Source organism: Vicugna pacos, chromosome 4 (assembly GCF_048564905.1).
Source record: "Vicugna pacos chromosome 4, VicPac4, whole genome shotgun sequence".
Classification (NCBI taxonomy): domain Eukaryota; kingdom Metazoa; phylum Chordata; class Mammalia; order Artiodactyla; family Camelidae; genus Vicugna; species Vicugna pacos.
This window is the reverse complement of record NC_132990.1, coordinates 53,065,792-53,090,919: the sequence shown is the minus strand read 5'-3', so window position 1 is coordinate 53,090,919 and position 25,128 is coordinate 53,065,792. Positions and strand designations below refer to the sequence as shown.

Below are 25,128 nucleotides of genomic sequence, written 5' to 3'. Positions count from 1 at the left end.
TCTTCTTGTTTTATTTCTGGTTTCCTTTGCTCTGCAGAAGCTTGTAAGTTTCATTAGGTCCCATTTGTTTATTCTTGCTTTTATTTCTTCTAGGAGAAAATGTTTGAAATGTATGTCAGATAATGTTTTGCCTATGTTTTCCTCTAGGAGGTTTATTGTATCTTGTCTTATGTTTAAGTCTTTAATCCATTTTGAGTTGATTTTTGTATATGGTGTAAGGGTGTGTTCTAGCTTCATTGTTTTACATGCTGCTGTCCAGTTTTCCCAACACCATTTGCTGAAGAGACTGTCTTTATTCCATTGTATATTCTTGCCTCCTTTGTCGAAGATGAGTTGACCAAAAGTTTGTGGGTTCTTCAATTTGTTAATGTGGTGTATCACATTGATTGATTTGCAGGTATTGAAAAATCCTTGCATCCCTGGGATAAATCCCACTTGAACATGGTGTATGATCCTTTTAATGCATTATTGGGGTCGATTTTCTAGTATTTCGTTGAGGATTTTTGCATCTATATTCATAAGTGATATTGGCCTTTAATTTTCTATGTGATATCTTTGTCTGGTTTTGGTATCAGGGTGATGATGGCCTCATAGAATGAGTTTGGAAGTGTTCCTTCCCGTGTGATTTTTTGGAATAGTTTCAGAAGGATAGGTGTTAACTCTTCTCTAAATGTTTGGTAGAATTCACCTGTGACGCCATCTGGTCCTGGACTTCTGTTTGTTGGGAGTTTTTTTTAATACTGATTCAATTTCAATACTGGTAATCGGTCTATTCATATTGTCTATTTCTTCCTGGTTCAGCCTTGGCAGATTGGCAGATTGTACCTTTTTAGGAAATTTTCCATTTCTTCTAGGTTGTCCTTTTTGTTGGCATATAGTTGCTCATAGTAGCCTCTTATGATCCGTTGTATTTCTATGGTGTTGTTTGTAACCTCTTCTTTTTCATTTCTGATTTTATTTATTTGGGCCCTCTTTTTTCCTTGATGAGTCTGACTAAAGGTTTATCAATTTTGTTTATCTTTTCAAAGAACCAGCTTTTAGTTTCATTGATCTTTTATATTGCTTTTTGTCTCTATTTCATTTATTTCTGCTCTAATCTTTATGATTTCTTCTGTTAACTTTGGGTTTTGTATGTTCTTCTGTCTCTAGCTGCTTTAGGTGTAAGTTTAGGTTGTTTACTTGAGATTTTTCTTGTTTCCTAAGGTAGGCTTGTATCACTATAAACTTCCCTCTTAGAACTGCTTTTACTGCATTCCAGAGATTTTAGATTGTTGTGTTTTCATTTTCATTTGTCTCAAAGTATTTTTTAATTTCTTTGATTTCTTCAGTGATCCATTGGTTACTTAGTAGCATATTGTTTAGCCTCCACATGTTTGCAGTTTTTTTTGCAGTTTTTTCCTTGTTTTTCTTGTATTTCTTAATATATTTGTATTGATCTTGATCCATGGGCTGCAGGATGGATTGTCTGTTAGCTGGCATGAAAACAGCATTAGTCTCGTACATCTCTGTCAGAGCTATTAAGACCAGGTGTATTGTCAATGAACAGTAGTATTTTGAAATATTTTTTCTGAGCAGTAGGTCTCAACAGCAGGCTTTAAATATACAGTAAATCATGTTGTAAAGGGATGTGCTGTCTTCCCAGCTTTTTTGTTTCATTTATAGAGCACAGTCAAAGTGAATTTAGCATAGTTTTTTGGGGGGAGCCACGGGGAGATTAGGTTTTTATTTATTTATTTTAATGGAGGTACTGGGAATTGAATCCAGGACCTCATGCATGCTAAGCATGTGCTCTGCTACTGAGCTATACTCTCCCCTTGAATTTACTGTAATTCATAAGGGCCCTAGATGGTAAATGAGCATTGGCTTCTAGTCACCAGCTATGTTAGCCTCTAACAAGAGTCAGCCTGTTCTCTGAAGCTTTGAAGTTAAGCATTAACTTCTCTTCTCTAGCTATGAAAGTCTTAGATGGCATCTTCCAATACAAGGTTGTTTTGTCTACATGGAAAATCTATTGTTTGGTGTAGCCACCTTCATTATCTTAGCTAGATCTGGGTAATTTTGTGCATCTTCTACTTATGCTACACCTTGTACTTTTATGCTCTGGAGACAGCTTCTTTCTTTAAACCTCATAAAGCAACTTCTGCTAGCTTCACACTTTTCTGCAGCTTGCTCATCTGTCTTAGCCTGTCATAGAACTGAAGAGATTTGGGGCCTTGCTCTGGTTTAGGCTTTGGCTTAAGGGAATATTGTGGCTGGTTTGATCATCTGTCCAGACCACTAAAACTTTCTCCATATCAGCCTTAAGGCTGTCTCGCTTTGTTTATCATTTGTGTGTTCTCTAGAGTAACACCTTTAATCTCCAAGAGATTTTGCTTTGCATTCACAACTTGGCTAACTGTGGCACAAGAGGCCTAGCTTTCAGCCTATCCTGACTTTCAGTATGCCTTCCTAACGCAGTTTAATAATTTCTAGCTTTTGATTTAAAGTAAAAGATGTGCAACTATTCCTTTCACTTGAATACTTACAGGCTGTTGTAGGGTTATTAATTGGCCTAATTTCAATATTGTTGTATCCCAGGGAATAGGGAGGTCTGAAGAGAGAGATGGGGAAACAGCCAGTTGGTGGAGCAGTTAGAACACACACAGCATTTATTGATAAAGTTTGTTGTCTATGTGGGCATGGTTCATGACGTCCCCAAAACAATTACAATAGTAAATCAAAGATCACTGATCACAGATTACCATAATAAATACAATAATACTGAAAAAGTCTGCAATATTGTGAGAATTCCCCAAGTGTGACACAAATACATGAAGTGAGCAAATGCTGTAGGAAAAATGGTGCTGATAGACTTGCTTGACGCAGGATTGCCACAGACCTTTAATTTGCTTAAAAAATGCAATATCTGCAAAGTGCAATAAAATAAGGTATGTTTGTATAAGAGATTACTGAGATGAAAAGAATGGATTACATGTCATTATGATATGTGACTGGAGTAGTTTGAGGAGAAAATGGTAGGTGAGGAAGCAGAGGCTGTAAGTACAAGCAATGCTTTTGAGAAGTTTTGTTGTAAAGGAAGCTGGAATGGAACATGGAATCTGGGGGAAATTTTCTTTAAAGATGGGAGATTTTAGCAGCATATGTGTGTCATGGGACTACTCTAGTAGATAGAGGGTGATTGATATAGAAGGGATGCAGAAATAGGGATAAATGGCTGGAAGAGTCTTTGAGTAGGCACAGTGGAATAGTGTTACAATCCATTTTCTTGGCTAGGCATTGTTCATTTGCAGTGCCCTCCAATTTCTGTAGGGATGACCAATCCCAATCAGATGCCACCTCATTAGAAGGCAGGAGTTAGTTTATGAACAAACAGTAAACACTGGAATAGTGTGTCAGGCAGATGCCCTCACATTGGTTCATGTACTCGATTAGTTACTCAGGCAGTTTTAAATGACCTCCAAATCAAAACAGATCTTTGTTTAGAAGTTTATAATCGGGTGCAGTGGTTCTTAACTGGGGACAGTTCTGCCCACCCACCAGGGTATATTTGAAAATGTCATGGTTATTATGACTAGAGGACAGGAATGCTACTGGCATTTAGTCAGTAGAGGCCAAGGATGCTGCTAAGCACCTTTTTTTTTTTTTAACATTTTTTATTGATTTATAATCATTTTACAATGTTGTGTCAAATTCCAGTGTTCAGCACAATTTTTCAGTCATTCATGGGCTGCTAAGCACCTTAACAATGAACAGGACAGCCCCCCACTACAAACAGTTATCTGGTCCAAAATGTCAATAATATTTGTTTGAGAAATCCTGACCTAGTAAGAGAAGTAGAATGTAAATAAAGTTAAAACTCAAGTAGGATTCACTATATTCTGAGAGCAATATAAAGTGCAATGGGAGATGAGAGGAACTTATAATTATAGTTGATTGAGGAAATCAAGTAAAGCTTGAGAGAGAACAGAGTTGTCCTAGGACTTAAAGGATAAGTAAGATTTCTATAAGTGGAGATGAAAGATAGGATATAACTTGAGCTAACACATGATACCAGGAAAGTGAGAAACAATGTAGTTTAGTTTGGGTAGAACATAAAATGTGTATAGGAGATTAGTGAGAAATGAGGTTTGAGAGATTGGGTTTGGATCTGGGAGGACTGGAAATTCCAGAAAGAACAATTTACCTTCTTCACTCATTGTTGGAATTCTTAGAGCATGTAAAATCTGTAATTAGTTTTTGTTTTCTCTTTGTGCCAGTTCAGTTCAGCTATAAGCTTCCAAGGGTAGGGACCTAATCTTATTCTTTGTTTTCTCAGCAGTGCCCAAAAGAGTAGTAAGTGTGCAATTATTTGTTAATTTAGATTGATGGGCAAGATTGGGTCTGGTATTTCTCAACGTGTCAACCTCATTAATGCAGTGAACTAAAGATTCACATATTTGTTTTTGATTATTCCAGAAAAGAGAAACAGCCAGTGGTCGCTGAGACAGTAGAAGAGGTGAAGAAAGAACCTATCCTGGTGTGTCCACCCTTACGAAGCCAAACATACATACCACCTGAAGATCTCCAGAGTCGTTTGGAATCTCATGTCAAAGAAGTTTTTGGCTCATCTGTTCCCTGCAGTTGGCAGGACATATCCCTGGAAGATGTTCATCTGAAGTTCAGTTTCTTGGCACGTGTGGCTGATGACTTGGGCCATGCAGTGCCTAACTCCAGGCTTCACCAGATGTGCAGGGTCAGAGATGTTCTTGATTTCTATTATGTGCCTGTTCAGGATAGATCTAAATTTGATGAACTTATTGCCAGTAATCTGCCTCCCAATTTAAAAATCACTTGGGGTTACTGAGTAGTTCAGAAGAGGAACAAACACATTGGAATCATTTTTTTTCCCTGTTTATCAGACTATTTGATACTTTTCCATGTGAAATGCTGTCAGAACTGTTCTCTAAACCCACCTTTTTTGTGGAAGAATGTATTATCTTTTTTTAATATCATGAATTGAAAAATAGCAGGATTTTCTCTTTTCACATTTGCTGAAACTTTTCTTTTTTTAATAGAACCAGGTTATTAATAATTTATGGAAATATTCTTTTCTGGAAGACACCATAATTAACTTGGGTTTAACATATAAGGCTGATACATTTCAGATGTGGTCTTTATTTTTTTTTTTTTTATTGAGGTATAGTCAGTTTACAATGTTGTATCAGTTTCTGGTGTACAGCACAATACTTGAGTCACATGAATATACATATTTTCTTTTTCATATTCTTTTTCACCATAAGCTACTATAAGACGTTGAATATATTTCCCTGTGCTGTACAGTAAGAAATGGGCTGCATTTCTTGCTCCATCTTGTCTGGTTGTGGGAATTTGGGCAAGTTACTAAGAACCTCTAATCCTCAGTTTATTCATCTATTAAATAATAGTGTAATGATAGTTCTTCATAATGTAATTGTGAGAATTAAAGGAGATAGTAGAAGCCAGCAACTTATTAGAGTAACTGGAAACACTGAACATTCAATAAATGTCGGCAATTATTATTATCACCTTCTCTAATAATTATTAAATCACCATACCTAACCAGACAGATCATCTGTATTTCTTTGAAGAGTAGGTCTGAACTTTTAGTTACTTGAGAAGCCTTAAACATAATGCTGTAGTACTTTCTAATCCATATATTTTCTTTAAATTTTAAAATGTGCTTTGCTGCTAGAATAAGGTTAATGCATATTAGCCTGTATTTATTGCTAATAATTTTTCTTAGTAAAAATTGATCTAAGTAAAATCAATTCTCTGTACTACATCCTTTTTCATAGAAGGATCACCAAAATATGATCAAAATTACAATAGTAAGATGAGCAACAATTACTGACAATCTACTGATACACTGAATTTTAAAATAGCTATTTTTGATGCATGTAATGGAATTGTCCTTGAATTATCAAATAGGCCTTGTTATCATTGTGCTAGCCCTCTGCTTGGCTTAGATGACAAATGAAGAGGTTCTGTGATTCTGCTTTTCACTTTCTTAGCCTGGTTCCCCTTATATGTGCCGCATGACTTTTCTACTGTTGTTCTCCAATATCACATAGACAGCTAGTTAATGACTACGCCAGGCCTGGAAACCAGATGTCTTTCCTGGGCTCAGAATACTTCCATTAACCTGCTTCACACTGTCTCTTCTGTGTGATGATAGATCTCAGATAACCTCAGTTCCTTGAAGGTCTTATTTCTTCATCTGTTGATTTGAAGTATCTTCTAAGGCCTCTAAATTCCTTGATCCCAAATTCGCTGCAGAAGTTTTAATGAGAGTTAGTGTTCTGTTAAAGGCCAGAAATAAATTAGATAAAGCCTGCACATATCTGAGTCACCTTTTTTTGTTCATCTATGTTATACTTGCTTTTACTTTATCTTCTGTGGCCGAATCCATTTTGAGTTCTCATCTCACCTCGCTATGACTGAGATTCTGTATCTTTTATATTAAGACATAGAATTTCAGAGCTTGAAAGTTTTTTTTAACCCAAAGATGGCATAAGTCAAGTTACTTCTCTTAATACTCAGGGTAGAAAATGGAGAGTGTATATGATTCACTCAGTTTGTTTCATTTTTCTTTTTTCCTTCATCCTAAGAATTTCTCACATTCCTGTCAGCTAGATGTAAGTGATACATTCTTTCATATTTTTCTAAATAGTAAGAAAAAATCCTCAAACATTACTTAATAAAATGTCTTATTTTCCTAAGAAAATGTAGGAGATCAATAAAGGCTTCAGAAGAGATGTGACTCTCTGAAACTGTCCTTGCGTGAGGCCATTGCTCAAGAATAAGCAAGGCTTTATTTTGTGCCATTAAAAAAAAAAGATCTTAACTCCTTCTCCTTTGCTCTCCCATACCAAATTGATGCCTGAGAGCTATGCATTCTACACATAAACAACTCATGGACATGTTATTTCCTTTTTATCGCCACTGGTGTTACTTGACTCAGGGCACCATCATTTCTTGTCTGTACTATTGCAATAAGCTTGGCTTTTCTGCCTCAGTTTTTGCAAGTCAGAGTCATAAGACTGGGTTTTCTAGAACACAGTTATTTTACTCACTTGTTTATCAGTCTCCCAGTTTACTATAGGATAAAGGTCAGGCTTCCTAGAAAGTTAGATAAAACTTTCTGTGATCTGACTTCTGCAGACTTCTCTACCTTACCTTATGCCTATCCTTCAAATCTGTCCTGATTCTTCTCTGTAGTTAAGAGTCGAAGCTGCTTGGCATGTTCTTCAAAGCCATTCCCTGTCAGGTTACTTTTTTCTTTTTCAGCCTTATTTTGCTACCTCTCATCTTACACTCTAAACTCAAGGAATGAACAACTACTGCGGTTCCATAAATGCATTGCTTCTGGGTTTTTGCACGTGTGCCTCCCATGGTGATTCCATTAGGAATGTTTTGGCTGTGTTTCCAGAAAAGTTGCCGAGGCTGTCTTAAACAACATCAACATAAGGCATTTTATTCTCTCATGTAACATATCTGGAGATAGGTGGTTCCAGATTTAGTTCTCCATTGAGCTCCTGACTGTGAAGACTGAATTGACATTTCTGTAATTTTCTGGCCTTCTTAAGGTCACAATGTGGCTGTGGCATTTCAGGTATTAAGTCAATATACCAGCATTATAAGAAGGAAAGAGTGGAACCTTGGTTTTCTCCTCATGATTCTATACCATTTGTGTGTGTGTGTGTGTTTGGGGGGGGTAATTAGGTTTATTTATTTAATATTTTTATTGAAGTATAGTCAGTTTACAATGTTGTATCAATTTCTGGTGTACAGCACAATGCTTCAGTCATACAGGAACATACATATATTCATTTTCACATTCTTTACCACCGTAAGTTACTACAAGGTATTGAATATAATTCCCTGTGCTATATAAACTTGTTTATCTATTTTATATATATTAGTATTTACAAATCTTGAACTCCCAGTTTATCCCTTCCCACCTGCTTCAGACCCTGGTAACCATAAGTTTGTTTTCTATGTCTGTGAGTCTGTTTCTGTTTTGTAAATAGGTTCTTTTTTTTTTAGGTTCCACATAGAAGTGATATCATCATTTTTTAAAAAATTTATTACCGGGGATTGAACCCAGGACCTCATGAATGCTAAACATGTGCTCTACCACTGAGTTTTGCCCTACCCTTCTAATTCTTTGCCATTTTATGTGGGGGGAGGGGGAACTCCACAATCTTAGATAGAGTGTGCTAGCCTTAGAAATGAGGCTGAAAAGTGTGTGGCAGAGGTGAATGGGTTCAGACCCATCAGAATTTATCCCTTGGGACTAGATACATTGCTATGCCTCACGAAAACAAGGCCATGTTAGCCTTGAAATTGTAGAGAATGGCTCCTGTGTAGGCAGCTAACGGTGTCTACTATACTCAGTATACAATACCATTCCTTCTTGTTTGCTCCCATTTCTTTTTATATATAAAAACTCAACTTGTAGCTTATTTCTTATGAGAATCTTTGATCCTGCTTCTATTCTATGCCAGTCTGGTTTGGCAGCCTTGCCCATGTGCAATATTATATCACAGAATTTATGAGATACTCTAATCTGCATTTTCCTTCCTATCTCTCTACCTGGCAGTGAGTTTCTTGGTGGTGAGAGATTATGCCTTTCTTCTCTGAATCTCCCAGTGCCTGGTACAGGATGGGTGATCTAAAACTGCTTGTTTGATGACTGACAGTGAAAGAATGAGCCAAGGTTTCCTTTATGAAACCTTTCTCCAAAAGAGAAAACATTTGGGGAAACCAAAGCAAGTCTGTAATCCTCTGTTCAAGTTTCTATGCTCTGTCGTACTAAACTTAACTTTTTTCTCACTATTTTCCTATAGAGTGCTCTTTCCTCTGAACTTCTAGACAGTTCAGAACTGGTGCAAGAAAGTTTACTAATTAATTATACCCTGGATAATATTATTTACAACAGGTACATGCCTTTTTCTTTTCTTTTCTCATCTGTCTCAACACACACATATGTTAAAATTATAGTATAGTTGACTTACAATGCTGTATTAGTTTCAGGTATACAACATAGTGAGTGATTTGATATTTTGATCATGACTTTTTATTATTTTCCCTACTACATTGGTGTTTCTTTAAGGAATTTAAAACTCAGCATCTACTACAATGTTAAACCCATAGTATTCAGTCAGTAGAATCTGACATTCTTGAAGGACTATTTCCTTTGAACGTTTATGTGTTTCCGAACTCTAGAACTAAACATGCAGGTGGGATTAGTATTTGCCTTGTTATCCCTGGCCATTGAAGGTCTTTGAGATTGTAGAGTTTTGCTAAATGATGGACGGAATCAGGATCTCATTTCTGTTATTTTTAGGTTGGTTGATCTAAAACAAATAGACCCAGATATTCTTCAGCAAAGATGGGTTTATTAGAGATCAGCAGAGAACTGCAGTTCAGGTCCTAACCATGGCAAGCCATGTGCAAATCCCCACAAAGCAAAGGATAGAGTGCTTTTATAGAGGGGAAAGGAAGTTGGAGGAGAGGTGGTTAGTAAACAAAGAGTCCGTGACTTTTCATTGGTTGAATTCTTGCCAGTAGAGTCTCCTATTGGTCTCAGCTCTCATTACAGGGCCTGAGAGCTTCCCCTTCTGGTCTCCAAACTTATTTAATTGAATTTTCTATTTATTAATTTTTTTTTAACATTTTCTCCTCAAGCAAGATCTTTCTCTAAAAGCATCACTGATGGAGAGTCAGGTTTTCCAGTTTCAGCAGTTTTTTCAGTGCCAGGAAGAACCTTTTCTGGACGTAGTGCTTCATATTGGAGGGCAAATGCACAGATTAGAAACCTTTTGAGGTCACATGTAAGTAACAAGGAGGAGTAGGAGAGACAACTAGCAGAGGCAGAGCCTGAGGCTTCAGGAGCTATTTCATCTTTTTAATCTTATATTCGCCTCTTTAAATCTTATTTTGCAGAGAGGCAGTTTTAGACCCTTGATAATGTTGGAAGATCTCTGGGTGAAAAATTAATCAATAGTTGATCTAAAGGAGAAATAGAGAATTTCATTCAAGCCAATCTGAGGGTTATAACCCAGGAGACAGTCTTTCAGAAAGGTCTGAATACTGTTCTGCTTGTTTAGAAGTCAAAGGCACAGTTATATATATTCTTGAAACAAAGGATCATATGTCAAAATGACACACTGATGCTGTACATAAAGTTCACCAAAGACACACAGTCCAGACAAGCATGTACAGGGTGCGCAGTGGGTGACCATGACCCATTACAGAATTAAGGAAGGAATGTTATCTTTTAAGGAGTTACATTGCTGGTGTATGAAAAGGGAAATTTTTGATCTTTTTCTTTTTGCTAGACTTTATTCTTTTAGAGCAGTTTCAGGTTCACAGCAGAACTGAGCAGAAAATACAGAGTTCCCACATAGCCCTCCCCACCCACACATACATACTCCCCTATCCTCAACATCTCTCATCAGTGTGGCATATTTGGTACAATCGATGAACCAACATGGGCACATTATTATCAACCAAAGTCCATAGTTTACATTAGGGTTTACTCTTGATGTTGTACTTTCTATGGGTTTTGACAAATGCATAATGACATATAGCCACCTCTATAGTATCATACAGAATAATTTCATTGCCCTAAAAATCCCTTGTGCTCCATGTATTCATCTCTCCCTCCCTCTCCCCAGACCCTTGAAAACCTCGATCTTTTTATTGGTTCTGTAGCTATGCCTTTTCCAGAATGTCATTTGTTTGGAATCGTACAGTTTGTAGCCTTTTCAGACTGACTGCTTTCATTGTCTTTTTAAGTTTCTTCCATGTCTTTCATGGCTTGATAGATCACTTTTTTTTAACTGCACATATATTTTTAAATTTACATATATGTACTGTTCATTGTTTCTAAGAATGTTTAGAGCTTTAGCCTTTCAAACTTACATGGTTTTCGGGGTTCCAGTCAAGATGGTGGAGTTTTAGGACCACAAGTTTGACTACAACGAAACCACAACTGAATGCTAACCAACCATTGAAAAAAGACTGGAACCTAGCAAAAAAAATCTAATGCAACTGGAAACATAAAGAGGGAACCACAGCAGGATGGTAGGAGGGGCGTGCTCGTGATGTAATTGGGCCCCATATCCTCCGGATGGGTGACCCACAAGCTGAAGATATGTTAAGTCGCAGAGGCTGTCCCACAGGAGTGAGAGCTCTAACCCCACATCAGGCGCCCCGGCATTGGGAAGAGGAGACCCCAGGACATCTGGTTTTGAAGGCCAGCAGGGGTTGGCTCCAGAGCCCCACGGGACTGGGGGAAACGGAGACTCCATTCACTTGGGAAGTGTACACGGAAACTTATGCACCAGGTCCAAGGGCAGAGGCTGCAATTTCATAGGAACCTGGGCCAGACCTGCCTGCTAGATTTGGAGGGTCTTCTGGGGACATGGGGGACAGCTGCAGCTCACTCAGGGGACATAAAAGCTGGTGGTGAACATTCCAGGAGTGTTAATCTACATGAGCTTTCCTGGAGGCTGACATCTTGATTGGATCATTAGCACCAAGACCTAGCCCCACCCAACATCCTGTAGGGAAGCCTCAGGCCAAACAACATGCGGGGTGGGAACACAGCCACACCCGTCATCAGACTTCCTAAACCACAAAGCCTCTAGATACAGCCTTACCCACCAGAGGTCCAGGACCAAGCTTCACCCAGCAGTGGGCAGGCACCTGCTCCTCCTGCCAGGAAACCTGCATAAGCCTCTAGTCCAGCCTCATCCACCAGGGGCAGGTACTAGAAATAAGAAAACAACAATCCCAAAGCCTGTGGAAGGAATCCACAAACACATAGAAAGATAGACAATATGAGGCAGCAAAAGAATCTCCCAGGCCAAGGCACAGGATGAAATCCCAGAGGAAGAAATAAGTGATGAGGAGATAGGTAATTTATCTGAGAAAGAGTTTAAAATAATGATGGCAAAGATGTTCAGAGAACTCAAGAGGAGTATAGATGCACAGAGCAAAGTTTTTAGCAAAGAGTTGGAAAATGCAAACAGTTGAAGAATAAAATCAGTGAAATGAACAATACACTAAAAGGAACGAAGACTAGACTAGATGAGGAAGAACGGATCAGTGAGCTAAAAGACAGATTGATGGAAATCACTACTTCAGAGTAGAAAAAATAAAAGTAATGAGAATAGTTTAAGAGAATTCTGGGACAACATGAAGCGCTCTAATATTCACATTATAGGGGTCCCAGAAAGAGAAGAGAGAGAGAAAGGACCTGAGAAAATTTTAGGAGAGAGAATAACTGAACCCCCCCCCCCCAACTTGGGAAAGGAAACAGTCACCCAAGTCCTGGAAGCGCAGAGAGTTCCACAAAGAATCAACGCAAAGAGGAACACACCGAGGCACACGGTCATCAAATTGACAACAATTAAGGATAAGGAGAAAATATTAAAACTAGCAAGAGAAAAGCAACAAATAACATACAAGGGAATTCCCATAAGGTTATTAGCTGATTTTTCAGCAGAGACTCTACAGGCCGGAAGGAGAGGGATGATATATTTAAAGTGATGCAAGGGGGAAACTTAGAACCAAGAATATTCTATCCAGCAAGGCTCTTGTTCAGACTTGATGGAGAAATCAAAAGCTTCACAGACAAACAAGAGCTAAAAGATTTCAGCACCACCAAACCAGCTTTACAGCAAATGTTAAAGGACATTCTCTAGTCATCAAACCATAAGAAAAGAGAACAAAAAGAAGAACGAAAAGAAAAAAAGACCTACAAAAGATTGCTTTGGCTGTTCGGGGTCTTTTGTGGTGCCTTATAAATTTTGAAATTGTTCTAGTTCTATGAGGAATGTCTCGAGTATTTTGATGGGGGTTGCATTGGATCTGTGGATTGCTTTGGGTAGTGTGGACATTTTGATAGTGTTGGTTCTTCCAATCCAAGAGCACAAGAAATCTTTCCATTTCTTTGTGTCATTTCAGTTTTCAGAGTATAGGTAACCTCCTTGGTTAAGTTCATTTCTAGGTATTTTATTGTTTTTGATGTAATGGAAATGTCTCTGCTAGTTATAAAATAATGGCTTTTGAAGTGAAAAAAAAAGTGAGTGAAGGGCCACAAATGGGAAAATAACCTTTATGGGTGAGTTGTATTCCATTATATATACTGCATCTTCATTATCTATTCAACTGTTGATGTGCACTTAGGATGCTTCCATATCTTGGCAATTATAAATAATGTTGCTGTTAATAGCAGGCTGTATGTATCTTTTTGAGTTCATTCTTATTTTGTGGTTGGCTTTATTCCTTTGATAACTATGTAAGATTAAAAAGCCAAAGCTCTAAACATTATTAGAAACAATGAACAGTACATATATGTAAATTTAAAAATATATGTGCAGTAAAAAAAAAAGATCTATCAAGGCATGAAAAACATAGAAGAAACTTCAAAAGACATACTACTAAATGAAAGAAGCTAGTCTGAAAAGGTTACAAACTGTACAATTCCAAACAAATGACATTCTGGAAAAGGCACAGCTACAGAACCAATAAAAAGATCGTGGTTTCCATGGGTTTGGGGAGAGGGAGGGAGGGAGGGAGGGAGGGATGAATAGATGGAACACAAGGGATTTTTAGGGCAATGAAATTATTCTGTATGATACTATAGTGGTGGCTATATGTCATTATGCATTTGTCAAAACCCATAGAATGTACATCATCAAGAATAAACCCTAATGGGGTGGTGGGACGGGACTGGGATTTCAAAATGTAGAATAGATAAACAAGATTGTACTGTGTAGCACAGGGAAATACATACAGGATCTTGTGGTGGCTCACAGCAAAAGAGAATGTGACAAACAATGTATGTATGTTCATGTATAACTGAAAAATTATGCTCTACACTGGAATTTGACACAACATTGTAAAATGACTATAACTCAATAAAAAAAAAGTTAAAAAAAAAAGTAAACCCTAATGTAAACTGTGGACTTTGGTTGATAATAATGTGCCCATGTTGGTTCATCAACTGTACCAAATATGCCACACTGATGAGAAATGATGAGGGTAGGGTAGTATATATGTGTGGGTGGGGAGAGCTATGTGGGAACTCTGTATTTTCTGCTCAATTCTGTGAACCTGAAACTGATCTAAAAAATAATAAAGTTTATCAAAAAATAAATTAAAAAATCCTTACATAGTTATCAAAGGAATAAAGCCAACCACAAAGTAAGAATTAATTCAAAAACATACTTAGCACCCTGCTATTAACAGCAGCATTTATTTGTTCAGGATCAGCAGAGACTGCAGTTCGGGGTCGGCAATCATGGCAAATCACGTGCAAGTCCCACACGGGAAGGAGAAGGATTTTCTAGAGGAAGAAGTAAGTTGGGAGGGCTACAGTAAACTGGAGTCAATGGCTTTTTGTTGCCTGAGTCCTTACCTGGAAAGAAAAGGAGTCTTTCGCCCTATTGGGCTCTGCCATTGTTGCAGGGTGTGAGAGCTCCCCCTGCTGGTCTCCTAGTTATATTTAATTGAGGTTTCTGTTCATAAATTTTTTTTATAGGTCCTTGGCCCAGGCATTGGAGTAGTCTCCATGTCCAAAGAGGCAGAGATAGGCCCCTCCATGGTTATTCACCTAAAACAAGTCACAGCCACCATGCTTATCAATGGGCCCAACTTTATTCTTGATATTCCACAGGTATATCGTAGTCAGATAAAGCAGCCCTTACCCCTCTCTCCATAATTAATGTCCATCAGTACCTTAGGATTCATAGAGTTCTAGCACCTTTTTGAGGAAACTAGACTTGAAGCTGGTGAGACTCTTCCTCTCCCCACTGAAAAGGCCCAGGGACATATTCTCCTCATTGTGGGAGAAGAAGATAAGAATGTCAAGCAAAGTATATGCAGAGCAAGCCATAAAACGACTGAGGAGGAACAACTGGACCCTGCTGTCTTACCCGGCGGTGGGGCAGCTGATAGAGCCTCCTATAGCCAACTGTGCTGTGCCTCCAGGATCCCCAGTCTCCACCTCTACCCACACTGTGGAGGACAGGTGATCCCACATGAAGCTGCTAAGAACATTACTGGAAAGAGATCCAGATGTTTCTCAGAAAATACCTAATTCCAGTTGTGACCAGCCTTCTCTGAGAAGAGCAAATATTCCTGGGAAATAGAGAAACAATAGGATGCTTTACCAGACCTCCACTTGATTTTCATGGAATGGTGCTTTTAATCTCTTCTTGTAAGAAGGAAGTTATGGCAAAAGAAGGCAGAAAAACTGAGAATGGTTATACCCTGGCTTTAGAAAGGGGAAAATGGTTTCCATTTAATCTAATATCATAAACTGAGGGGTTTATAGTTCTAGAAATAAACTTAGAGCTCTACCTGCCCTAAAATATTTCTGTTTACAATTATGGCAATTCACTACCGAGAAAAATTACCAAAAATGAACCAGAGAATCCTCTGGTTTGTAATATAGTCATGAATAGAATCAGGTGCTAACATGTGTTGATTTCTTAAAACTGAAGTTAAATATGCTTAGATCTCTCATATTTGAAAATATGCTTATGGCTCATGGTTATTTCATTGTTTTTGGAAAACTACACCTGGGTTAAAAAAATACATTATTTTAAGACAATATGGAAGCAGGTATGGCGGTAACATTATTGAATCAGCCTACAATCAATAATTCAACAAAAGCTAGCAAAATAAAATAATTATTTTGTGCATCTAAACATGTGTAGCATCTTGAGAGAGGAGCAATCTGAGATTCACAGAATTTCAATTTAGGGTAGATATGATGGTGTGAATTGTGTGCTTCTAGATTAGGGGCAGACAGACTCTCCCTAGCAAAGTAAATATTTTCTTCTTTGTAGGACATAAAGTCTCTGTCACTATTGTGCAATTCAGCCATTAGATAGGATGTAATAAATGATTGTGTCTCTGATCTGATTAAACTTTATTTATGAACACTGACATTTGCATTTCATGTAAATTTTACATGTCACAAAATAATAATTTTCTATTTTTTCTAAGCATTTACAAATGTAAAAACCATTCTTAGTCCATGGGCAGCAGAAAAACAGGTTGTAGGCTGGATTTGGTTCGCAGGGCACAGTTTGATGACCTTGGAGCGAAACAAATTTCTTTGTCCAGGGTCAACTTTGAGGTATCTTCTCTAAGGAGAAACTCATAGCCCATATATTCCTGAGCTGCTGTATTGAAGTGAATGGAAGTAGAAAGTGATTGGCGTATAATCAAGGTGAAGGTTAACCAGTAGAGAAGTATTTTGAATCACTTTGTAGGTAAGATAGGGAGCCAATAAAGAATTAAAACAGTAGAAGTAACATGATGACATTTCAGTTGTATCTGTCTAAACTTTTCCTTTTATCTGCTTTCTGATACTTCCTCTGTTTAGAGTAAAACTATTCCACTCAGTATGAGTGGACATACTGGTCTCCCTCCTCTCCCACTCATCGTTTTCACATTTCCCATACCTGGCCAGTCAGAATACCTCACTTTTAATTATAATACCTCTTGTGATTTAGCCTATGTAATAGTTATGTTATGTGCTGTATACATTAGTATACACTCAATATGCTACATAACAGTTACCATAATGGGTATAATAGGTACAATTTTTCTTGTTTCTTGTTTTGGGAAGAATTAGGAAGAATGTTAGTGTTTGGCTTAATATATATCCCTTGATTTATACTTTATGGATTTTTCTTTGAAGCCAAGAAGGTTTGGGATTCTTTAAAGTGTTTTTTTTTAAGCATCATTAGAAATGATTATATGGTTTTCTCTGTAGATCTATTAATATGATAAGAATTATTTTTCTAGTATTACATTTGTAGGCTAAAACTCAATTGGTTATGATGTATTCATAATTAACAATAAGATCAAACCATTTTTTGTGTGTGGGTTTTTTTTGTCATGTATTATATCAATTTTGTGTTTGTTTCATAAAAAGAATTCAAAAGTTTTCCATCTTTCCTATAACAATTTAATTAGGACAGAAGTTATCTCTTCTTTAAAAGCTAGTTGTTCTATCCTGGATATCACATTGTTTCTGGTAATTTTTTTAAAGACAACCGGGATTTTTATTGATATTTGGTATATTATATCTTGTCTACATTATAGTGGATATTTTCAATCTAAAGTTCTTTATATATATTTTTGGCATTTTATGTATCAGGAAAATTAGAAAAATTTAAGATTAAAATTAAACTATATGACAAAATCTAAAAAACAAAACAAAATAAAACCAAAAAAACCCCACTCCAATTCTGGCATATTAATGTTGCTAGAGTTAAAACAGAAATGAATTCCATATTAATTTTATTTAGTTTTTGAAATTACATGAGCAAAGCTTTGTAGAGCATCCTGGCATTTTTTTATTGTGGTAAATAGAAAAAAACAAAAAACGTATCATTTTAACCATGTTTAGGTGAACATATGCTGAATTTCACAGTGGCATTAAGTACATTCACATTGTTGTACTACCATTGCCACCATCTATCTCCAGAACTTTTTTCTAAATTGAATTTTCCTAAACTGAAATTCAAAACCCATTAAACAATAACTCCCCATTTCCCATTCCCCCAGTCTCTGGTAACCACTGTTCTATTTTTTGTTTCTATGAACTTAAGTACTCTTGATAGACATGTTAAGTGGAAACATACAATATATGTCCTTTTGTGCCTGGTTTATTTCGCTTAGCATAATGTCTTTAAGGTTCATTTATGTTGTAGCATGTGTCAGAATTTTCTTTTCAAGACTGAATAATATTCCACTGTATGTATATGTGCTGGAATTTAATTTATCTATTCATTCACCAATGGACATTTGGGTTCATTCCACCTTTTGGCTATTGTGAATAATGCTGCTATGAATGTTGGTGTATAAATATTTGTGTAAGTCTCTATTTTCAGTTATTTGGGGTATATAAGTGGGACTGCTAGCTCATAAGCTCTATGTTTAATTTTTTGAGGAACCACCATACTGTTTTCCACAGTGACTACATCATTTTACATTCTCACCATCAATACCCAATTGTTTCAACATTACCATGTCCTCAACAACACTTGTTATTTTCTGTTGTTTTGATAGTACCTGTTGTGGCAGGGCATACCTTAAGTGAGGTGGCTTTATTCAGCTGAGGTAATCCCTGAAGAAGGCTGACAGCTAAGATCTCTCCCAGCAGCTGGATTATAAATCCTTTATTCCCATAGGAGGGTCTGAGTGCAGCATCACTGTGTCCACCACAATGGCTTTTTGAGTTCTGTCACTTAGAGGCCCCCTCTCTATTTTTTGAAATTTCTTGCTTCACCCAGAGATTGACCTTCTCAAAGCCATTCTTCTTCCAGTGGGGCTGTCTTTTCCTGGGAGTAAATATTCATAAGTTGTTAGACTTATCTGTCTTCTAGTTCACTGAAAGTGTGTTTGTTGAGTTTTGTTGTTTTTGTTCTCCATTCTCTTTGTAACACTGATTTTCGGGAGAAGGAAGGCTTTAGAACTAAATGGCCACCATATTCCTATTGAAGCCGAAAGTTAGGAAAATTCTTATAATTATCTTTGTTTTTTTTCAAGTCTTTCAGGTGAATCTTCACAATGAATAGTCAAATTGTTTTCAGAACTTCTGATGAGTTCATAATCTGGTAGTTCAAGAGATGAGAAGAACCCTTTGTATCATGATCAAGGTGTTAGTTCACAGCTCTAGTTTAGCAATTGCCGTATTCATGTCATCTTGCATGGAGAATACTGACTGATGTTAATTGATTTGTAGGAAAAATTAAGGTTGTTCAAATGTGCATATCAATCTGCTTGATATATTAACTTGTATATCCAGTCCAAATCATGTATACTATTGTGGAGATAAACAATTTCATCACCTCTCTTAACTTTTTACTTAAATCTCACATTCTTAATGAAAGGATACTCTGACCTTCTAATTAATTCTGTATCCACTTGTCCCACTCCTTGCACCTGCCCTTTACCCAGCTTGACTATCACCTTATACAGTATGATATGACTTACTTATTACGATGATTATTTATTGTCTGTCTACCATTACTAGAATGTAAGCGCCCTGGGAGCACACATTTCTGTCTCATTCGCTGCTGCATCCCCAGTGCTTACTGTATGTTTTTTGAAAGAATGAGCAACAAAATAGCATTAGCTATCATTTACTACGTGTAACTGGAAGGTAATTTGCATTTTTTTCTCTCTTAATTCTCACAGCAGATTTAAAAAGCAAGCAGTTTAATACTGAAGTTCTTCCAGCAAGTTGAACAGAGGAATGAGAACATTCGTATGCAGATACAAATGAGCTTCAACACAAAAATGCAAATGTTTGCTATTACTCACTTCTGCTCACAAAGCTGAGGAAAAGAAGGTAAAAATGTCAGCACCCTGCCTTTAACCTGACTGACAATCTTAACAGCCTCATTAAGAATTTCTCTAAAATCTTTATGCCTCTCTCCAGCAGTTGGAGATAAATTTATTTCACTTCCATTGCAATAACCTGAATGTAGAGGACAAATAATCTTCTGTGTACTCAATAATTGTAGCTCCTGGAAGTAACATTTAAATGTATTACTGAAAAGAACATTTAATTCACATGGAAATTCAATATAGGAATCTATAATACTTTTCCCATCACCTATATTTTGTGTATCATCTGAACTTCAAAACAACAATTTTAGAAGTGTTAGTTTCCAAAGGTTTAAAGTATTCATGGTTTACCTGGGCACCATGACGATGTATCAAGCAGGTTACCTGGCTGCTTGTTTTAAACTCACCCAACATATCAATGAAATCAGGATTGTGTGATCTATTTTATTCCTCAATTCACATTACACGTGTGTCAGTTGAAATAAAACCATGTTTGCCATTAAAAAGTGATATCACATGCAGTGTTTCCTGAAGTGTGGTTATTACAACACCTTGTGGGGAAAACTTGTAGCAGACGCTGTTGATGACCTGCTCATGTCCCCTCACACCACACCATTTTAGGATACCACTGCCCAGCCACAGCCCACTGCCTGAGGGATTCCTCTGTTAGCCAGAGCCTCCCCTGCCTGCAGGTGCGACAGGATGAGAATGCCTGAGAATGAACACCTCACTAAACCCCATCTCAGGAACAGTCCTTAAACAATAAGTGGCAGAAGCTGGTAAATTAATATCCCAACTCTCTTGTCCTCAGGATGGAATCACTTTGAGGCACATGTTCTGCACTGACCCCGGAGTTCCCCAGTGGGTTCAGTGCCAGTGACCCACAGTGGTAGCTGACTGGATGATGCACCCTTTTAGGCTTCCTTCCCTACCCCATCTCACTTACCCGTTCTCCTGTTTTTGGTTTCTGGGATCATCTCCCAAATTAACTACTTGCCTTCAAATCTTCATCTTAGGGTCTGATATGAGGGAGACTTGAATTCAGACATTTGTATAAGCTGTTTTCAGATGGGTTTCTGTCATGCAGCTTTCATGAAATTTGAAAACACGGAAATTCTTGGTGAGCTATTTTTATTGGGATAGAGAGGACAGAAAATGGAGTGCAATTGGCTAATGAGTAGAGGGGAAAAGAGGAGGTGGAGACTGTTGCAAAATTTCCAGGCAAAATGAACTGGATCATGGTTCATGTTCTGTTTATGATTCATGTTTTGTTTTTGTTACTAATTTTTTATACACTTCCATGTTTATTGTAGTTCACAATAGTCAAGATACGGAAATAATCTAAGTGGCCTTCAATGGATTAGCAAAATAAAAACATATATATATATATATATATATATATATATATATATACACATACAACGGAATACTACTCAGCCTAGTTAAAAAGGAAATTCTGCCATTTGCAACAATGTGGATGGACGTTGAGGACATTATGCTAAGTGAGGTAAGTCAGATAGAAAGACAAATACTGTACAATATCCCTTATATGTGGAATCTAAAATACAAAACAAAACAAAATACTGAACTGAGAAAGCAGAATGGAATGATGGTTACCAAAGGCTGGCAGTGGGGTGAGGGGATGGGAGCGATGCTGTATAAGGGTATGTACTTGCAACTAGTAGTTAAATAATTCCTAGAGCTCTAATATAGAGTACGAGGGTTACAAACAGTAAAACTGCTGTTTTTGTCATAAATTTTAAGTTAATATTTTTGACTTTGAGATATCTTGAAATGGTCACTGAATCCCAAATTAATAAAGAAGAGATGATGTGTTAATGTATAAACCTGAGCTAAAAGCAATCAAAATTTAAAAAGCCTTTTTCGCTACTGCAGAGATTGGCACTAACCTTGAGGTACTGTTCAGAAGAAACCAAGATTCTGCAGTTAAAATACACATTTATTACTCAGAGTTCTATCCCCTAATCCTTGACATTTGACTCAAGTCTAATCATCAAGCTTGGTTATTAAAAAATTAACTAAATTGTATTCGTTATTTAGATTTCAATCACATGTATGTAAATGCCATGACATAAAAAAAATTGATCCAAATTTTTTCTAATACTTTGAGACTGAAGCTTGTTTATTATTTCAAGTGATCCTTGCCATATTGTCCACTCTGTATTTACTGGAGGCTTACATTTGACTTCTAGAATCAAGGGTCAAAGTTAGAATCCCAAGAACAAAACGTACCTCCCCTAGGCTGTCAGCAACGCTGGGACTGTGTGGGCATAAATCATACTGAGCAGATGCTGCTAAACATTTTTGCTTAAATCCCACAACACAATATTTTAATTTTTGCTTTAAGGAATCTGATGCATTTTAAAGGACAACTAAAGAGAAAAATGGTCTTTTCTATTTACCCATATGTTTATTATTTCTAGTGTTCTTCATTATCTCCTGGATATCTGAGTTTCTGTTTGGTATCATTTTTCTTTTGCATGAAGAACTTCACTTAACAGTTCTGCTGGCAGTAGAACTTTCAGTTTACTTTCATCTGTTTATTCTTTCTTTTTCTAAAAAGAGAAATAGATATCTTATTGAAAACTTTATAATATGATATAAAGAGATTCACATCACAAAAGAAACGTCAACAAATTATTGTTTAGTTCCAGTGATGTGCTGGTAAATGTATCATATAAACACATGACTAAAAAAAGTATGTATTATAAATTTTATTGATATAAAGGATTATAGAACGCAATTTAAAAATAATATTAAAACATGAAATAGTCCTTAATGTCCATTTTATACAGCTAGCTGATTCTCACAGAAGGCTCTCACTCTTGTATCCATAGCTGACCAATGGTTTCAGTTCAACTGTTGTTTGACAAACAGAGCTCTATTTCAATTTATTTTCCAATAAATTCATTGTCATTAAATCTGATATGTGATCCACTGTTACATAATTTCTCACCCTACTACAAACTGTACTCATTAAATTAAAACTTCTTTAGCTTTAGCACTACATATGTTGTTTGTCAGTGATATGAGTGATGAATCAGATTCAAATACTGGACTATTTCCTCAATTTTCTGTGCTATTCCCAGTGTAATGGCCACATACACTACAAAAAAGTCTTTATTCTTTTTTTTTTAAAAAATTCTTAAATAACATTTTCACTGGATATAGAATTCTGGGTTGACATTACTTTTAAAGAGTGTTTTTGTCACCTCTGTTTCTGATTAGAAGTTAGCTATCAAAGTATTGTTCATCTACATGTAATGTGTTATTTTTATCTGACTGCTTTCAAAATTTTCTGTTTATCTATGGTTTTTAGCAGTTAGAATATGATCTTCTTAGGTGTGATTTTCTTTGAACTTACCTTGCTTGGGGTTAACTTCTTGAATCTATAAATTTAGATATTTCCCCCAATGTTGGGGGTTTTCAGATATTATTTCTTCAAGTAATTTCTCTGCTCTATCCTGTTTTCTTCTTCTAGAAATGCAAACACATGCACTTTAGACTTTTCTTTGGATATTTTCCTAGAAGTCCCTAAGACTATATTTTTCCCATTTTCTTTTCAGTTTTTTTCCTTTCTCTCCTTCATGTTGGGTAATTCCTATTGACGAGTTCTCAAGTTTTGGACCATTTTTTTTCAAACTCCAATCTTCTATTAAACTTGTCTTATGTTTTTCTTCCAAAGATTTAATTTGTTTAGTTCTACTATTTCCATTTTTTGGTATAGTTTTTTTTTAAGTGTAGTTAAGAGATAATATTATGTTAGTTTCAGGTGTATCACATGGTGATTCAATATTTAAATACATTACAAATCATCATCATAATAAGTTTGGTAATCATCCGTCACCATACAAAATTATTACAGTATTACTGATTATGTTCTCTATGCTGTACATTACATCTCCTCTTACTTATTTTATAACGGGAATCTGTACCTCTTAATTCCTTTCACCTATTTCACCTAACCCCTACCCATCTCCTCTCTGGCAACCACCCATTTAATTTCTGTATCTATAAGTCTGTTACTGTTTTGTGTTGCTTGTTTGTTTAGAGTTTAGAATACACATACAAGTGAAATCATGTGGTATTTGCCCTTCTCTGACTTATTTCACTTAGCATAATACCCTCTAGACCTATCTGCGTTGTCACAAATGGCAGCATTTTATTCTTTTTATGGCTGAGTGTTATTCCACTGTTAACAGGCATGCCTCAGAGATATGCTGACTACCACAATAAAGTGAATATCACAATAAAGCAAGTCACATGAACTTTTTGGTTTCCCAGTGCTTGTAAAAATTATGTTTACACTAAACTGTAGTCTATTAAGTGTGCAATAACATTATGTCTAAAAAAACAGTGTACATAACTTAATGAAAAATACTTTATTGCTAAAAAATGTTAACCATCATCTGAGCCTTCCTTCAATGAGTCATAATCTATTTGCTGATGGTGGAAATTTCTTTTTTTTTATTTTTTATTTTTTGGAAATTTCTTAAAATAAGACAGCAATGAAGCTTGCCCCATCCATTGACTCTTTCTGTCACAATTTTTTTTGTAGCATGCAACGCTGTTTGATAACATTTTACCTTACCCACAGTACAACTTCTTTCAAAATTGGAGTCAATCCTCTCAATATATTATTATAATATTGTATTAGTTTCATGTGTACAACATAGTGATTCAAAATTTTTATAGATTATACTCTATTTAAAGTTATTATAAAGTATTTGCTATATTCCCTATGGTAATACAATATATCCTTGTAGCTGATTTATTTTAATACATAGTAGTTATTACCTCTTAATCCTCTCCCCCTATTTTGCTCCTTCTTCCTTCCCTCTTCCCGCTAGTAACCACTAGTTTGTTCTCTACATCTGTGAGTCTGTTTCTTTTTTGTTGTATTCACTAGTTTGTTTTATTTTTTAGATTCTGTATATAAGTGATAACATACAGTATTTGTCTGACTTATTGGTTTATGATTTTAAACATTTATAGTAGTGCATATAGGTCTTAAGTTTTACTCTCGCTCCAGGTCCCACATGTGTAGAGCATAGGCTTGTACACTACAAAAGCCCACCTTTTATGGAAGAGTTCTCAGTAACTAGCTCTGGCTAGCTGCAAGAAAGGCTGGGAGATGTCATCTAGCCCAGGAGGAAAAGAAAATGAGTATTTGTTGAATATATCATGGTCTTTAACCTTTCAATCTCATCACAAAAGAAACCTTAATAACTTGCAGAGCATGATGTTCTTTAACCTACTTGATATCAGTGAGGATGTGCATTATTTGCCTTAAATTATCAAGTGTCAGCTTTCAGGAGTTTAGATGATCTAGTGCAGTGTTTTAAAATTTTATGTTTTACTGTTGATACACAAGATGATTTTAGATGGTTCTGAAACATTCTTACTTAAATGGTTAGTCATTAATGATAATGCATAGCAGAAATTACTATCTTATCCAATCTATGATTTCATGAATGTTATAATTTAGGATGAGGTTAAGATAAAGGGAAATATATTTTAAAAGTTAAACAAAGTAAATTCCACATTTACTCATTGCAACTTAGATTTATAAAAACACAATTTTCTTTTTTTTTAAATTGAAGTATTGGTGACTGAAAATATTATATTAGTTTCAGGTGTACAAAATACCAATTCAATATTTTTATAGATTACACAAAATACAAAGTTATTATAAAATAT

At 36.2% G+C, this 25,128-nt stretch overlaps 2 protein-coding genes across 4 annotated transcripts in view; both read left to right on the top strand.

Annotated features, from left to right (window-relative positions):
- MRPL50 (mitochondrial ribosomal protein L50) overlaps window positions 1-19,882 on the top strand; it is a 25,509-nt gene extending 5,627 nt beyond the window's left edge. The window contains exons 2-3 of one of the 3 annotated variants that reach the window (XM_072959820.1): window positions 4,456-4,732; window positions 19,255-19,882. In XM_072959820.1, the coding sequence (XP_072815921.1) occupies window positions 4,456-4,732; window positions 19,255-19,263 (286 nt within the window). In that variant the 3' untranslated portion in view covers window positions 19,264-19,882. Of the gene's footprint in view, window positions 1-4,455; window positions 5,583-19,254 lie in introns of those variants that run through there. The other 2 variants (XM_072959821.1, XM_006204044.4) reach the window with 2 other exon arrangements.
- The window catches only part of BAAT (bile acid-CoA:amino acid N-acyltransferase), a 23,230-nt gene continuing 17,423 nt past the window's right edge, over window positions 19,322-25,128 (top strand). Inside the window, exon 1 of the mRNA XM_072959819.1 lies at window positions 19,322-19,408. The gene's annotated coding sequence lies outside the window, so the exon portion shown is untranslated. The remainder of the gene's footprint in view (window positions 19,409-25,128) is intronic.